This window comes from Mastigoproctus giganteus, chromosome 2 (genome assembly GCF_048544385.1).
Source record: "Mastigoproctus giganteus isolate SK-2022 chromosome 2, ASM4854438v1, whole genome shotgun sequence".
Lineage (NCBI taxonomy): Eukaryota > Metazoa > Arthropoda > Arachnida > Uropygi > Thelyphonidae > Mastigoproctus > Mastigoproctus giganteus.
In genome coordinates, this window is record NC_143576.1 from 49,624,827 (window position 1) to 49,643,168 (window position 18,342).

The window sequence follows — 18,342 nt, forward strand, 5'->3', positions numbered from 1 at the left end:
AGAAGAACTCCCCAGTTCCTAATTGCTCTCAATGACTAGAAGTCGTTCTCTAGCGTATTCTGTACTATTTCTTTCACCTCTCCACTAGTCTTCAGTTTTGACTGTTCAGATGCACGGACCAGGAGAAGATGCTGAGGTTTTTGGGTGTCAGCTTTGGCTAGTTGTGGGAGGTGGGACAGTCCTTGAGATGATGTAGCAGATGCCGTCATAGCTGCCGAGGCATAGGATCTGAGTGGTAGTTCTTTATTCAGATGAACTTTATATCAGATGAACTTATGAGGCATATGGCAGAGAAGAAAAATGGATGGGATACATACAAATTAACACATGACACAGAAGCCTATGATAGATGCAAGTTGATATGCAACCAAGTTACAAAGAAGGTTAGGCAGGCGAAGGCAGATTACGAGAAATCCTTGGCAAGGGATGCAAAGAAAAACAGCAAAGAGTTCTTTACTTATGTAAACTCTAGAAGGAAGGGGATGAATCAGATTGGTCCACTTGATATTGATGGGTCAAGTGTTGATGATCCTGCTCAGGTAGCTAACAAACTAAATGAATATTTTGCATCGACATTCACACATGAGGAGTTATTCAGCGAGGGGAATGCCAGAGGTGTATTCAACTCTAGCAGTAAGCTACAGAATCTTGAAATAACTGGGAGTAAAGTGGAGGAGAAACTGTTGAAGATAAACACAAGAAAGGCACCCGGGGTGGATGGGATCTATCCAGTTATATTAAAGGAGGCAGCAAAGGAAGTAAGCAAACCCTTAGCCATAATTATGAGAGCTTCGTTTGACTCAGGGGAGGTACCCAGAGACTGGAAATGTGCAAATGTGACCCCAATTCACAAAGGAGGATCAAAGGCTGACACAAGTAATTATAGACCTGTGAGCTTAACTTCTGTTCCAGGAAAATTAATGGAGGCACTGGTTAAAGAAGCACTGCAGGATCATTTAGACAAGACTTCAGTTATAGCTCAGACACAGCATGGTTTTGTTAAGGGGAAGTCTTGCCTGACCAACTTGATTGGATACTATGATGCAGTCACAAAAGAACTGGATGCAGGGAATAACTTTGATATTATATACTTGGATCTTAGAAAGGCTTTTGATACTGTTGCACATGGAAGACTGCTACACAAATTGGAGCAGTGTGACATTGGAGGCAAATTGCTGCTATGGATAAAGGGGTGGTTGAGGGGGAGAAGACAGAGAGTGGTAATCAATGGACACTGCTCATCGTGGACTGATGTTATTAGTGGAGTCCCTCAGGGCTCAGTGTTGGGTCCATTATTGTTTTCTGTATTTATAAATGATATTGATGATGGTATATCGGGCTTAATGTCCAAGTTTGCAGACGATACAAAGGTTGGCAGGGTTGTCAAGGACACTACTGACACTATGCTGCTGCAACAGGATCTGGAAAGGTTGAGCAGATGGGCTGAGAGGTGGCAAATGAAGTTTAACATTGACAAATGTAAAGTACTACACATGGGAAACAGCAACCCCAGAGCAACGTATCAACTCTGTGGTACTACACTGACAGTGGTAGAGAATGAAAGGGACTTGGGGGTGGTTGTGCAGGCAGATATGAAGTTCTCTGAGCAGTGCAGACGGGCTGCAAGAGTAGCTCATGGAGTATTGTCAATGATATACAGGAATTTTTTCAGCAGGGATAAGGAGGTGATTATTCCATTGTATAAGGCGATGGTCAGGCCACACCTAGAGTACTGTATACAGGTCTGGAGGCCTCATTTCAAGAAGGATGTAGAGCTGCTGGAACGAGTACAGAGAAGGGCAACAAGATTAGTGAATGGAACAAAGGGGTGCTCTTACGAAGAAAGGCTTAAGTTTTGCAAATTACAGTGTCTGGAGACTAGGCACCAGCGAGGTGATCTGATAGAGGTGTATAAAGCCTTGAATGGTTTAAGCATGCTCAATGCTGATGGGATTCTTCCTCTAGCTCAGAAAAATCACCTGAGAGGGCATAAATTCAAATTGAGGAAAGACAGATGTAGGATAGACGTGCGGAAATTTGCCTTTAGCCAGCGGGTGGTTGGTTGGTGGAACAGACTTCCATCCCTTGTGGTGGAGGTTGATAGCCTAAATAAGTTTAAGGCTCAGCTGGACAGGTATTTTGAACGAACAGAGGGGTGAAGTGGAAGTGGTTTTTTTTTTTTTTTTTTTTTGGCTGATGCTGCATAAGCTTGCTTTCTTGCATCAAATGCCTCTACTAATGCTAATGCTAATGCTATTCTGTGAGGGGGCTTCCGGTGCAGGAAGAGTTGCAGTTGCAGGGAGCTTGGATAAGGTATCAAGCACTCTTTCAAGGATGCTTGTCTGGGACCTGACTCTTCATTAATTGCCAGGGAGCTTTTCATTGTCAATCAGGAGAGCTGTAGAGATAGTCTCCAGTCTAGCCCACAGTTCCTGCACAGTATTTGCTGCCGACCTAGTAAATCTGTTATTGTCGTGGTTTAGGAATGCAACTAGATTTTTATGCAGCGTAGATATTACTTGATGAGGGGATGAGGAGTCAGCAGAAGCAGTGACAGCAGGGGCAGAGGAGACAGGGATAGCAAGTCTGTTCGAGGATGGGAGCCCTGATGCAACAGTCCGCTCAAGGGCAGAAAGTGACGGAGTAGATTTTTTAACTGATGTGCGTGATGGAGCTGAGGTAGCCATTTTCGAAGAAGCAGAGGAAGAGGCTGCAGGATGAGCTGGGGTAGGAGAAACAGGGGCAGCTGGTTGGATTGAAGAAGGTAGAGCTGGTTGTGCAGAAGGGGGAGCAGGAGAAGCGTGGGCAAGCGATTCCAAGATGGCGGCAGCAACTGGAGTAGAGATGCTGAAGTCTAGTTTAGCTGCAATTGATTGTTCAGGATCAACAGAGGGTGATCTGCCATTATCAACTGGGGATGGACTGTTAGTGGAGCAAAATGGACGTACCCTGGATCTCTGTTTACTGTTCTTTTTCCGAGATCGGCTGTTTGCCTTAAGGGGGAGGAGGAGGTTAGTTGGATCCGAGTCCTCTCCAGCGGCGGAGCTAGATTCCTCGCGGGAACTCATGTCGGATACGCGTTATCTGTTGTTCGGGATGTATCAGTGTGCTGAGAACAGTCTATTGATATAATAGTCTACTGATATAACTGTCTACAGATATAATAGGCAATCTCCTGAAACTGGTCTACTGAAGAAAATCACAATTTACCGAAAATTGTAATTCCAACTATTGCCACTAGGGAACAAGACAGAAAAATCACACTACGAAGTTCAGCAGAATATATAGCTATAAGGACCACGTGATGAAGAATTAAATTTGCATATCAATAAAATCATTAATAAATACTGTGACGTCATAAGCAATGATTAATAACCAGATGAATAATAATAATAATAATAATAATAATAAAGAATGTTGAATTAGAAATGCAATTAATCCAAATGTGAGCAGCTGTGTCCACCTTTCGAAGGCAAAGGCCAATAGCGGAGTGGCAACGTGTACCACGTGACCTGACGTGGTAAACGAAGGCTTGTATTCAGCAGGTCGGAGAAGAAGCAAAGACTGCCACGACAAAAAATATTTTATTGCTGCAAAAATAAAAACCCACACAATTCTTTATATAATACTGCAGCAAATCTATCAGAATTTAACTTCTTCTAAAATAAAATAATGCAGGCCATTCTGGGAACACTAAATTACAACTATAATTGCAAGGAGACAATTAAGATTACAAATCGAAAACCAATAGACAATAATCAACGGTCAGACCTATATGGCGTAGCCATTGTGAACGTTCGTCAGTAGAGCAAGACAAAGCAAAAATTAAAAATGCTCAGAAATCGGCGACGCCTTAGAAGTTTGCCGTAAAAAAGACATGGATAAACTCACCATCACAGATAGAAACCTGTAGATCCAAGGGAAATCCAAAATAATCCATTAGTACTATATTAATAAGCAAAATTTAAGAGACCAAATTTAGTCGACCGACACACGTGGTCACCTAGCGGACTTTAGACAGAAAACAAGTTATATCAAGGTTATCTTTAATGGGGAACTTAGATGTAGTAACAGATTTAAGATAGTTTCCTTTGTTCAAGGCGCTTTTCCCGCCAAAACTGGGAAACCCCATTACTTGGGTTATAACAAGGTCTAATTTTGAACAGACACATCAAATTATTTCTCCCAACCGAAGAAACAATATAATATGGCCAGAATGACTGCAAAGGACATAAATATGGATGAAAAAATGCAGAAACTAGGAGTCAACCCTGACTTAAATATAGAGGATATCCCAGACTCAGATATCAGAGTTTTAAGGGAAAGAACCCCCAACAACAATGAGCAAATAAATAACGAAGACTAAAGCCTGTCCCTCAGGCCCCCCTGGTATGAAAACGGCAAAAAAAAGGAGAAATCAAACAGAAAATAAAGAGAACAAAGAAAAAGATAGCAATGAAAATATAGAGAACAAAACAGAAGAGGAAATAAGGTTTGAAACCATTAACCGGATTCAAGACCCAATCAAACAAATTAAAGAGTTAAAACTATACCAAGAAGACTTTCTCCACAAGCAAACAAATAGAATAACGTCTGCAGCAAGACTACAGATAGTCAACTGCTGGAAAGTCTTGGAGCAGAGAGTCATAGGGTTGAACACAGAAAACAGAGTTTTAAAAACCAAAGTGGAAACTGTGACAGAAGAAAAAAAATAATTATAAAGAGATCAACACATTAAGTTATGCCCAAGTAGCAAGGGCAAATAAAGCAGTGGCTACACAGCCGAAAGAGGTTAACAAGACAAAGCAAACATTCAGAAATAAAGAAACAAATACTGTCATACTAAAAGCAATGTCTGCCTCAGCCCACAAATCCAGTGAGGCTGTCAAAGAACAGTGATGACACAACTAAAGCCCTACTTAAAGGACATAAAAATTAACAGTATGAGAAAAGTGAAAGAAAATGGGGTGCTACTGGAAGTAGCAAATAAAGAGGATTTAAAAAAGGTGGAGGCAATACCTAAAGTCACAAAACTTGGACTTAAAACAGAAAAGCCAAAAGGAAAAAATCCCCACATCTTAATTTTTGATGTAACAGAGGCAACATTAGAAAAAGACGTAATGATGGATATATACTTTAAAAACTGCAGTAGCATAATGGCAATAGATGCATTTCCTGCTGAATTCCTTCTAAAAAGTAGAACCAAAAGCAACAGAAATGAATGAATCATTTAACATAATAGCAGAAATTACACCTAAAATATGGAAGGCACTGCAGGACAACAGAGAATCTATGCTGGCAGGACCAGCGATAGATTCAGGGAACATTTCCCCATACTATGCACACAGCATCAGGGATGACAAATGCTCCTGCTATAAAAAAAATGGTAAAACTTATACAATCTAGGACCAATTATGGGCCAGATTGAAAATATAAACGTGACTAGGGTCTAAAGCTCGGTCAATTGAATGCTCAAAGAGCAAGAGCTGCTGTAGATCAGATCAAACTCAAATTAGAAGAAAATGACATAGATATATTGGTACTCCAAGAACCAAACACACATATCAGTAGGGTTCAAGGATACCCAAGAAACTACAAAATCATAGAATGCACCTTGGGTGTCCCTTCTACAGCAATAGTAGTGAAAAACACTGACCTTACAGTCAAAAAGGTGGGTCACCTCTGCTCCCCAACAGCAGTGTGTGTGCTTATATTACTAGTGGTGTGGGACAGTTCTATGCTATCTCACTTTATTCCAGACCTGGTGAAGATATAAATCCTACAATAGAATATTTACAAGCAGTCACAGACCTGCTACCTACAGCAAATATCATAGTGTGAACTGCCAGTCAGCCTTATGGCATAGCCATACAAAAGACAGAGAAAATGGCCAGATATTATCAGATTCTATAGCCGCCTCACCCTTTCAAGTGATAAATCAACCTAATAACTTACCAACTTTTAGCAGTACCATGTCGGAGAGTGACATCAATGTCAATAGCCTATAAAATTACATACTGGTGTGTCCAGCCAGCCTGGACCACATCAGATCGAGCCATCACCAAACAGGCAATTACAAATAACCCAAACACTCCTTGTTGGATACCAAAAGGTATAACCTCAAAAAGCCAAACTGGCAGATTTTCACAGAACATACAGCAGCTGAGCTGCAAAAACAGGAAAATGAGTGGTTTAGACCAGGCAACTGTAGCCCGGACGAGCAAGCACTGACTGTGACAAACATTTTAATAAAAACAACAAACATGTCTATCCCACAGAAAAAGCAGAGGAAGCAGGCAGTCCCCTGGTGGTGTCCTGAATTGACTATACTCAGGAGAAGGGTGCACCAGGCAAGGAGAAATTTTCAAAGAGCCAGAACATTTTGGCCACAAAATGAGGTGGATGCACTGAGAGATTCTTATAGAACTCTCAGGAATCAGTATACAGCCCCCATAAGAGACAAGAAAAAATGGAATGCTGGAGGCACTTGGTGGGAGCTACTGGAAACAATAACCCTTGGGGAGTTGTTTACAGAATAGCGACCAACAAGCTGAGATGATGACCAACAAGCCAAGAGGAGATGTCTTGGAAACTACTGTTAAACCACATGGATCCCCAACCCTGTGTTGGGCGGATTTTGTAAATAACATCCTAGACAGTATTATTCAGACTGAAACTGGGGAACATTTCCCTACCCAGCTAGACATTATAAAAGAAAACGCTGAATATGACAATGCCAATATTGAACCTCTGTTTACTAAAGACTTAGAAATAGCACAATCTAAAACCAAAAACAATAAATGCCCAGATCTCAATCTCTTAGAGGTTGAGATTATGAAAAAATTAGCAGAAATAGCACCAGAAAAATTGATAGCACTATATAATAACTGTATGACAGAAGATATATTCCCAAAAATATGGAAAAAACAGCGAGAAACCTACTCCCAAATCATATAGACCAATAGTCCTGCTCCCTGTACTAGGGAAAATATATGAAAGACTACACAGAAGCAGGTTTACATTGTAATAATCAGTATGGTTTTAAGCAGGGCAACTCTACGGAGGATGCCATGCACCACCTACTGACAACAGTTAAAAACTCAGAGGAGAAATATATGCTGGCAATCTCCATTGACTTTTCTGGGGCATTTGACTCACTTTGGTGGCCTAGTGTCCTTAGGAGCCTCAGCAAATGCCCCACAAAACCTCTATAAGGTAATAAATGGCTATCTTACAGACAGATGTGTCTCAGTATGCACAAGGTTCCAGGGAATAGACATGCCCTGTGAATAAAGGCTGTCCGCAGGGTTCAATCCTTGGCCCTTTCTTCTGGAACATTGTTCTGGACGAATTTCTGGCTTTGGATCTGGGTCCCGTAGAAAGCCAGGCCTTTGCAGATGACATGATTTTCCTTGTAAAAGGTAACACAAGAGTGGTTATAGAGCAAAGATCAAATGCTGCCCTCTTGCAGCTGCAGGAATGGGCACAAATGCACATGCTCAAAATATCACCTGAAAACCAAACAAATACAGTAGACTCTATTTTCTGCGATAGATGGTAAAAAAATATTACCGGATAGTCGATTTCCCGGTTAATCCAAAAATACAGTAAGTCCCCGACATACGTAAGAGATACATTCCAGGACTTATTACGTAAGTCGAGGATTGTGTAACTCGGGAATGACTAATAAAATATTGTGGCTATATAGCAGCAATATTTTATTAGTCATTTTGTAATTTTGGCATATCGGGGATATCCCCGATATGCCAAAATTACAAAAACCACATAATATCCTCAGAAGAATGAAGAAAAATAGTTATGTATTTTTAATTAGTTCAATTAAAAAATTTATCTGGGAACAGCAGTGAAGTAGCCAGAGGGGTACTTAAGGAGAAAAAAAAAACATAAAAGGAAGAAAAAACGCATGTTATTGTACTGTAAAAACTGGTATGTATTTTGTAGCCTTGGCTATTATTGCAGTTGACCTTCATTGGTGCCGACCGCTTCTCGCATTCTGCCTTTCTCCTTTATTGTGTTCACCTTTGACACTGACAAATCTGAATTCCGCGCGATGCTTGTTGAAGTTTGGTAATTTTCATTCATCTTTATTATTTTAGTTTTCTAATCCAACTCGATCGCCTTCCTTTTGTTGATAAATTTACTAGTACCGCCGTCACTTATTCTCTTAGTCGGTACCATGATAACAGTCAAAATTAAATTTTCTGAAAAGAATTTCACAGGGTTAAAGCGAAAACTCACTATTATCACTCCACGCGAGCTGACATTTTACTAAAGCACATTTCTGGAGGTCATTACCATAAATCAATAAACACAATTTGCACTTTCCAGGTTATTGGGCTTTTCTGTTAGTGCAATTAATTATAAATGGCCAGTAAACTCGATCTTACTGAATTTGTGATAATACCGATAGCTGCAATTCTGTGAGCCTTTACATTATGGTGAAATGTGTGTCCCCTTCATTTAAAATCTTCAGTCATATAAAAAAATTATAAATAACATAATGTAAGTCCAAAGCTACGTAAGTTGGGGATTTGCTGTATCGAAAAATGTTCAGCAACCTACGTAAAAAGTATGGCAATAGATAAAGAGCTTACCAAGCATTACTTGCATATCCAATATGAGGCTTCCCTTTACTTTTTACAATGTCGCGTATGGTGTGGTCACCAACATTATAATGGTTCTTTAGAGATTTAACAGATGAACCGTTTTCAAAATTTGAAATAATTTAAAGTTTTTTTTTCAACTGAAAGCACAACTCTTGCGTTTGATCATTATTTTCGCGATTTCTAAACAAACAAAAAAAAAAAAAAAAAAAAAAAAAAGAGAAAGAAAGAAAAAAAGTTAGGATTAAAAAAAAAAAAAAAAAAAAATTCCGACATCCCTGATGTCGGAATTTTTTATTTCAAAATAAAATAACGAATTAAAATTTGTCCTTTTGTGGTGCGATGGAACACTACAATGGATGCGACGCACTAAAACAAACTAAACATTTGGTCTTTCTCTCTCTCTCTCTTTTTTTTTTTTAAGCGGCGGATGTGAAGACAGCAGGGGATGCAAGATAACAGGCACACTAATCAAATGACGACTTATAAAGTCGCTTCTTGTCACTTATTTATGACTTGCAAAACATCAGTTCATACCTATTCTACGGATTAGTTGAATTTTATGATATCTGGTCGATTTTTTTTTTTTTTTTCGATCCTGGTAAATCGAGAGTTTGCTGTACATTTAAAAACCAATTTGGACATAAGAAGACGTCCACAAATCAAAATTAACACAACCACTATAAAAATGGTACCAGAACTAAAATATCTTGGAGTGGTCTTTGATTCAAAATTAACTTTTTACCCCCATTTGATCTACTTGGTGTTTGTTAGTTTGTTTGTTATTTGGAGCATTAGCAACTAAGGCCACATTGCTCCGGAGATATGCGGTGGTCATTCCCTGACCTCTCAGCATCCTCTGCATTTGGTGGTCACGGGCTCGAACACTGGTCTAATCAAGAAGCGTGTGCTACGCACTGCTGCTCCTGCCCACCTGGCTACGGAGACGCCATACTTGGTGAAGAAAGTGAGAAATTATGCAGGTATGATTGCCAGGATCAGTCGGGCATACTGGGGGCTCAAAAGAAAGACCCTGGCAATCAGACCACAAATTCCAGTCAAATATTGACTGCAATTTGTGGGTTGGTCACTCACACACTAGCAAAGATTTTGTGGATTTATTGGATGATTGTTTTCTACATCAGCATGTTCGGGAGGCAACTAGAGGGAGTAATACTCTTGATCTGATTATCAGTAGTGATTCTTCATTCATTATGAATCAGCAAATAAAGGAACCACTAGGTGGCAGTGATCGCATTGTGCTGAAGTGGGATTTACTCAAAGAGGTAACTACCATCAGGGGTAAAGGGAAGGGTTTTTGCTTTCGTAAAGGCGACTGCGATGGTCTGAGACAGTATTTAAATTCTATACAGTGGGACCAACTGATGATGTTCCCAACAACAAATTCAAAATGGGAAGCATTCAAAGAACTTATCTTGGAAGTTACTAGGCTTTAATTACCAACTAAGAAATATTGTTCAAGGTTTAGGCCTAAATGGATGTCAGATGAACTAATGAGACATATGGCAGAGAAGAAAAATGCATCGGATACATATAAATTAATGGGTGACTTGGAAGCCTATGACAGATATAAGCTGGTCTGTAACAAAGTCTCAAGGGAGATTAGACAGGCAAAGGCAGATTATGAGAAATCCTTGGCAAAGGATGCAAAGAAAAACAGAAAAGAGTTCTTTACCTATGTAAACTCTAGAAGGAAAAGGATGAATCAGATTGGTCCACTGGATATTGCTGGTTCAAGAGTTGAGGATCCTGCTCAGGTGGCTAACAAACTAAACGAGTATTTTGCATCTACATTCACACATTAGGAGTTATTCAGGAAGGGGAATGCCAGAGGTGAAGTAAACTCTGGCAGTGAGCTAGATGATTTTGTAATAAATGAGAGGAAAGTGGAGGAGAAATTGTTGAGGATAAACATAAAAAAAAGCACCTGGGGTGGATGGGATCTATCCAGTTATATTAAAGGAAGCAGCAAAGGAAGTAAGCAAACTCTTAGCCACAATTATGAGAGCTTCTTTAGACTCAGGGGAGGTACCCATAGACTAGAGATGTCCAAATGTGACCCCAATTCACAAAGGACAATCAAAGGCTGACACAAGTAATTATAGACCTGTGAGTTTAACTTCTGTTCCAGGAAAATTAATGGAGGAACTGGTTAAAGTAGCACTGCAGAATCATCTAGACAAGACTTCAGTTATAGCTCGGACACAGCACGGTTTTGTTAACGGAAAGTCTTGCCTGACCAATTTGATTGGATACTATGATGCAGGGAATAACTTTGATATTATATATTTGGATCTTAGAAAGGCTTTTGATACTGTTGCACATGGAAGACTGCTGCACAAATTGGAGCAGTATGGCATTGGAGGCAAATTGCTGCTATGGATAAAGGGATGGTTGAGGGGGAGAAGACAAAGAGTGGTAATCAATGGACACTGCTCATCGTGGACTAATGTTATTAGTGGAGTCCCTCAGGGTTCAGTGTTGGGTCCATTATTGTTTTCTGTATTTATAAATGATATTGATGATGGTATATCAAGCTTAATGTCCAAGTTTGCAGATGATGCAAAGGTTGGCAGGGTTGTTAAGGACACTACTGATACTATGCTGCTGCAGCAACAGGATCTAGAAAGGTTGAGCAGATGGGCTGAGAGGTGACCAATGAAGTTTAACATTGAAAAAAATGTAAAGTACTACACATGGGAAACAGTAACCCCCAGAGCAATGTATGAATTCTGTGGTACTACCCTGACATTGGTAGAGAATGAAAAGGACCTGGGGGTAATTGTGCAGGTAGATATGAAGTTCTCTGAGCAGTGCAGACGGGCTGCAAGAGTAGCTCATGGTGTCTTGTCAATGATATACAGGAATTTTTCTAGCAAGGATAAGGAGGTGATTATTCCCTTGTATAAGGCAATGGTCAGGCCACACCTTAAGTACTGTATACAGGTCTGGAGGCCTCATTTCAAGAAGGATGTAGAGCTGCTGGAATGAGTACAAAGAAGGGCAACAAGATTAGTGAATGGAACAAAGGGTTGCTCTTACGAAGAAAGGCTTAAGTTTTGCAAATTACAGTGTCTGTAGACTAGGCACCGGCGAGGTGATCTGATAGAAGTGTATTAAGCCTTGAATGCTTTGAGCATGCTCAGTGCCGATGGGATTCTTCCTCTTGCTCAGAATAATCACCTGACAGGGCATAAATTCAAATTGAGGAAAGACAGATGTAGGATAGATGTGCGGAAATTTGCCTTTAGCCAGCGGGTGGTTGGTTGGTTGGTGGAACAGACTTCCATCCCTTCTTATGGAGGTTGATAGCCTAAATAAATTTAACGCTCAGCTGGACAGGTATTTCAAACGGACGGAGGGATGAAATGGAAGTGTTTTTTTTTTTTTTTTTTTTGGCTGTTGCTGCATAAGCTTGCTTTCTTGCATCATATGCCTCTGCTAATGCTAATGATATACAGGAATTTTTCTAGCAGGGATAAGGAGGTGATTATCCCTTGTATAAGGCAATGGTCAGGCCACACCTTGAGTACTGTATACAGGTCTGTAGGCCTAATTTTAAGAAGGATGTAGAGCTGTTGGAACGAGTACAGAGAAGGGCAACAAGATTAGTAAACAGAACAAAGGGTTGCTCTTATAAAGAAAGGCTTAAGTTTTGCAAATTACGGTGTCTGGAGACTAGGCACCTGCGAAGTGATCTGATTGAGGTGTATGTAAAATCTTGAATGGTTTGAGCATGCTCAATGCTGATGGGATTCATCGTCTTGCTCAGAATAATCACCTGAGAGGGCATAAATTCAAATTGAGGAAAGAAGGCTGTAGGATAGATGTGCGGAAGTTTGTCTTCAGCCAGCGGGTTTTTTGGGTGGAATAAGTTTTTTTTTTTTTTTTTTTTTTTTTTTTTCTTTTGGCTGATGCTATATAAGCTTGCTTTCTTGCATCTTGTGCTCATGCTAATGCTAACGCAATTAGATGGGATAAATTCAAACAGATGTCGATGGTTACCATGTGAGAATGGAAATAGTATGAATATTCTGTCTTGTTTTATTTTATTATTATTTATTTATTTATTCTTTTTTGCTGATGCATAAAAAGTGCTTCCTTGCATTGTTTAGCCTTATTAATACTAATTCAAATCCAACATCAACAAACTTCTGGTTGAACCCACAACCATTTCCTGGTACTCTAAATTTCAATAAGTCTTCATATCTGAAGTTTGCTAGAAAATAAAATAAATTAAAATACAGGCAACCAAAGCAACCAAACAAGCAAAAAAAAAGGTAGTTATAGTTAATATTCACCATAACTACACATGTAATTAAGCGCAGTTAAACACTGATGTACAAATTAGTAATCAACAAAAGCGTAAAAGAAAAACATAAAATACAACAGACTTTGCTTAATGATTAGCTCACCTTTTTCTTGGAAATGCCAGATTATTGTAGCATGCACAGGTGAAACACAAAGTGTAAGTATTCTGTCTTTCAGTTCTACAGTAAGTTGTACTTGGCCTAAGTGAGGCTTCCAGTTAAGAGTACGGTTTCCTTTTAGCATTTCAAAAGCATGTGTATAATTCATTAGTGCTTTCAAAATGATAGGTGGCACTTTAAGACTCTCTTCACGGAATGCTGGCCAAAACTGAGCAGATAGGATCATTGCATGTACAGGAAAATCCTGAAAGGGGAAAAAAAAATTTCTAGTCAAATTTACCATATACTATTGCTTATTGTTATTGATGGTGACTCAACTATTAGGGAAACAAGAAATATACTGTGTCAAAGGATAGGTGGATAGCACCAGGGTATGTCTGCCAGGGGCAAAAGTCGATGACGTTATAGAGCAGATATCTTCTTTTAAGGACACAAAAGGTGATATGTTGTACACGTTGGCACTAATGATATTACGTGTAAGAGACCTGCGGATTTACCAAGCAAGTTCAGGTAAATGGTGAACAAAAAGTCACGAGTTAGGGTTAAATTTGAAAGTGTTTGCAATCCTGTCCAGACACGATAGGAGGGAGTATATGATGAGAGCATTGTCAATCAATTTGGCCCTGGAGAGATTGTGCAGGGCTCATGGGTTGGAATTTTTCTCAGCGTGGTCTGTGTTTGTTAACAGGAGAAACTGCTTCAACAGCAATGGGATACACTTAAATAGAAGGTGTGCAAGAATATTTGCTGATGCTATTACGGCACTGTTAGGTGGGTTGGAAAACTGCTAGCTTCGGAGGATTCACGGACTAATAGATCAATAGTAGCCACAGGCAGAGGTGGAAATGATTCTTGCATTGCTTCTATTTGAATGGGCAGCTGCCCAGAAAGCCAGTTGATGGGGATTTCAAGAACTGCTGGAGGGTCATGAAGCAAGTAAATACATGGGATGTGTTAGAGTAACGAAGAGTAAGAATACGTGCATGTATACTTGCATGTACACCAATGCTTGGAGTATAGTAAATAAATTTGATAAATTTGAAGTGCTGGCTAAGACATCCAAGGCAGATATTGTTCAGATATCAGAGATGTAATGCCACTCAGATATAAGGGATGCAGAATTGGAATTTGGGGGAGTACAATGTGTATAGAAAGGAAAGAAAGGGAGGAGGGGATTATGCTGTTAGTTAGGAAACAAAATCTAAGGAAGTGCATCCAGTTGACATAGACGGGCAGTGCAATATGTTGAGTCAGTTTAGTGTGTCAAAAGCACTGGGAAAGCAAAAATGAGGGTAGGAGTTTGTTATAGGCCTGAGTACAATGAACAACTATACGGAGAAATAGAGTGGGCCAGTAAATTCTGTTGGAAAAAAGCCGTGAAGTAGGGTTGAATTTGAAAGTGTCTGCAATTCTGCCCAGACACGATAGGAAGGAGTATATGATGAGAGCCTTGTCGATCAATTCGGGCCTGGAAAGATTGTGCAAGGCTCAAGGGATAGAATTTTTTTCAGCCTGGAATGTACTTGTTAACAGGAGAGATTGCTTCTACAGGGATGGGATACACTTAAATAGAAAGGGTGCAAGAATATTTGCTGATGCTATCGAGGCAGTGTTAGGTGGGTCGGAAAACTGCTAGCTTGGGGGGAGACAAAGACTAATGGATTAAGAGTAGCCACTGGCAGAAGTGAAAGAGATTCTTGCACTGCTTCTATTGGAATGAGCAGAAGCCTGAAAAACATGATGCAGGATATTTCAGAGACTGCTGGAAGTCATTGCGGTACAAGTAAACACATGGGTTGTGTTAGGGTAGCTAAGAATAGAAACAGGTGCATGTATACTTGCGTGTACACCAATGCTAGGAGTTTAGTAAATAAATTTGATGAATTTGAGGTATTACTCAAAACATCAAAGGCAGATATTGTTGGGATATCAGAGACGTGGTGTCACACAGATATAAGCAATGCAGAACTGGAATTTGGGGAGTACAACGTCTACAGAAAGGATAGACAGGATAGGAAGGGAGGAGGGGTTATGCTATTAGTTAAAAAACACAAAATCCAAGGAAGTGAAGCCAGTCGACATCGATGGACAGGGCAGTGTCGAGTCAGTTTGGTGTGAAATAAGCATAGGTAAATCAAAATTGAGAGTAGGATTGTGCTATAGGCCTAATGACTCTGATGAGTATAATAAGATACGGTACAGGGAAATAGAATGGGCCAGTAAATCAGAGAGTCTTATAATGGGGGATTTTAATTTCCCAGATATTGACTGGAATTTGTGGGTTGGTCACTCGCACACTGGCAAGGCTTTTGTAGATTTATTGGATGATTGTTTTCTACACCAGCATGTTCGGGAGGCAACTAGAGGGAGTAATACTCTTGATCTGATTATCAGTAGTGATTCTTCATGCATTAGGAATCTGCAGATAAAGGAACCACTGGGTGGCAGTGATCACAGTGTGAAGTGGGATTTACTCAAGGAGGTAACTACCATCAGAGGTAAAGGGAAGGGTTTTTGCTTTCGTAAAGGCGACTATGATGGTCTGAGAGAGTATTTAAATTCTATACAGTGGGACCAACTGATGATGTTACCAACAGCAAATTCAAAATGGGAAGCATTCAAGGAACTAATCTTGGAAGCTACCAGGCTTTACATACCAACCAAGAAATACTGTTCAAGGTTCAGGCCAAAATGGTTGTCAGATGAACTAATGAGACATATGGCAGAGAAGAAAAATGCATGGGATACATACAAATTAATGGGTGACATGGACGCCTACGATAGATATAAGTTGGACTGTAACCAAGTCACAAAGGAGATTAGGCAGGCAAAGGCAGATTATGAGAAATCCTTGGCAAAGGATGCAAAGAAAAACAGAAAAGAGTTCTTTACCTATTTAAACTCAAGAAGGAAAGGGATGAATCAGATTGGTCCACTGGATGTTGATGGTTCAACAGTTGAGGATCCAGCTCAGGTGGCTAACAATCTAAACGAGTATTTTGAATCTACATTCACACATGAGGAGTTATTCAGGAAGGGGAATGTCATAGGTGAAGTAAACATTGGCAGTGAGCTAGATGATTTTCTAATAACTGAGAGCAAAGTGGAGGAGAAATTGTTGAGGATAAACATAAAAAGGGCACCCGAGGTGGATGGGATCTATCCAGTTATATTAAAGGAGGCAGCAAAGGAAGTAAGCAAACCCCTAGCCATAATTATGAGAGCTTCTTTGGACTCAGGGGAGGTACCCATGGACTGGAGATGTGCAAATGTAACCCCAATTCACAAAGGAGGATCAAAGGCTGACACAAGTAATTATAGACCTGTTAGTTTAACTTCGGTTCCAGGAAAATTAATGGAGGCACTGGTTAAAGAAGCACTGCAGGATCATCTGGACAAGAATTCAGTTATAGCTCAGACACAGCATGGGTTTGTTAAGGGCAGGTCTTGTCTGACCAATTTGATTGGATACTATGATGTAGTCACAAAAGAACTGGATGCAGGGAATAACTTTGATATTATATATTTGGATCTTAGAAAGGCTTTTGATACTGTTGCGCATGGAAGACTGCTGCACAAATTGGAGAAGTGCGGCATTGGAGGCAAATTGCTGCTATGGATAAAGGGATGGTTGAGTGGCAGAAGACAGAGAGTGGTAATCAATGGACACTGCTCAACGTGGACTAATGTTATTAGTGGAGTTCCTCAGGGTTCAGTGTTGGGTCCATTGTTGTTTTCTGTATTTATAAATGATATTGATGATGGTATATCAGGCTTAATGTCCAAGTTTGCAGATGATACAAAGGTTGGCAGGATTGTTAAGGACACTACTGATACTATGCTGCTGCAACAGGATCTGGAAAGGTTGAGCAGATGGGCTGAGAGGTGGCAAATGAAGTTTAACATTGACAAACGTAAAGTAATACATATGGGAAACAGTAACCCCAGATCAACGTATCAACTCTGTGGTACTACGCTGACAGTGGTAGAGAATGAAAAGGAACTGGGCGTAATTGTGCAGGCAGATATGAAGTTCTCTGAGCAGTGCAGACGAGCTGCAAGAGTAGCTCATGGTGTCTTGTCAATGATATACAGGAATTTTTCTAGCAGGGACAGGGATGTGATTATTCCCTTGTATAAGGCATTGGTCAGGCCACACCTTGAGTACTGTATACAGGTCTGGAGGCCTCATTTCAAGAAGGATGTAGAGCTGCTGGAACGAGTACAGAGAAGGGCAACAAGATTAGTGAATGGAACAAAGGGTTGCTCTTACGAAGAAAGGCTTAAGTTTTACAAATTACAGAGCCTGGAGACTAGGCATCGGCGAGGTGATCTGATAGAGGTGTATAAGGCTTTGAATGGCTTGAGCATGCTCAATGCCGATGCGATTCTTCCTCTTGCTCAGAATAATCACCTGAGAGGGCATAAATTCAAACTGAGGAAGGATGGATGTCGGATAGATGTGCGGAAATTTGCCTTTAGCCAGCGGGCAGTTGGTTTGTGGAATAGACTTGCATCGCTTGTTGTTGAAGTTGATAGCCTAAACAAATTTAAGGCTCAGGTGGACAGGTATTTCGAACGAATGGAGGGGTGAAATGGGAGTAGTGGTTGTTTTTTTTTTTTTTTTGGCTGATGCTGAATAAGCTTGCTGTCTTGCATCATATGCCTCTACTAATGCTAATGCTAAATCAGAGTGTCTTATAATGGAGGATTTTAACTTCCCAGATATAGACTGGAACTTGTGGATTGGTCACTTGCACACTAGCATGGGTTTTGTATATTTACTCGATAATTGTTTTCTATAGCAGCATGTAAGAGAGGCAAAAAGAGGGAGTAACACTTTTGATCTAATTAACATTGTGACCAACTGATGACGTTACAAACAGCAAATTCTAAACAGAAATCATTCAAGAAAGTAATTTTGGAAGCTACTAGGCTTTTTGTTCCAACTAAGAAATACTGCTCTAGATTTAGGCCCAAATGGATGTCAGATGAACTAATGAGACTCATGGCAGAGAAGAAAAATGCATGGGATGCACATAAATTGCAGGCAAAACAGAAGCCTATGGTAGATACAAGCTAGTCTGAAATCAAGTCACAAAGGAGGTTAGGCAAGCAAAGCCAGATTAGGAAAAATCTTTGGAAAAGGATGCAAAGAAAACCAGCAAAGACCTCTTTACTTATATAAACTCTAAAAGGAAGGGGATGAATCAGATTGGTCCACTTGATATCAATGGTTTGACTGTAAATGATCATTCTCAGATAGC

General features: G+C 40.1%; 1 protein-coding gene across 1 annotated transcript in view; it reads right to left on the minus strand.

The window, feature by feature from the left end:
* Nucleotides 1-18,342, minus strand: part of mr (anaphase promoting complex subunit morula) — a 596,234-nt gene that overhangs the window by 89,846 nt on the left and 488,046 nt on the right. Inside the window, exon 12 of the mRNA XM_090388952.1 lies at nt 13,061-13,319. Coding sequence (XP_090245078.1) covers nt 13,061-13,319 — 259 coding nt within the window. The remainder of the gene's footprint in view (nt 1-13,060; nt 13,320-18,342) is intronic.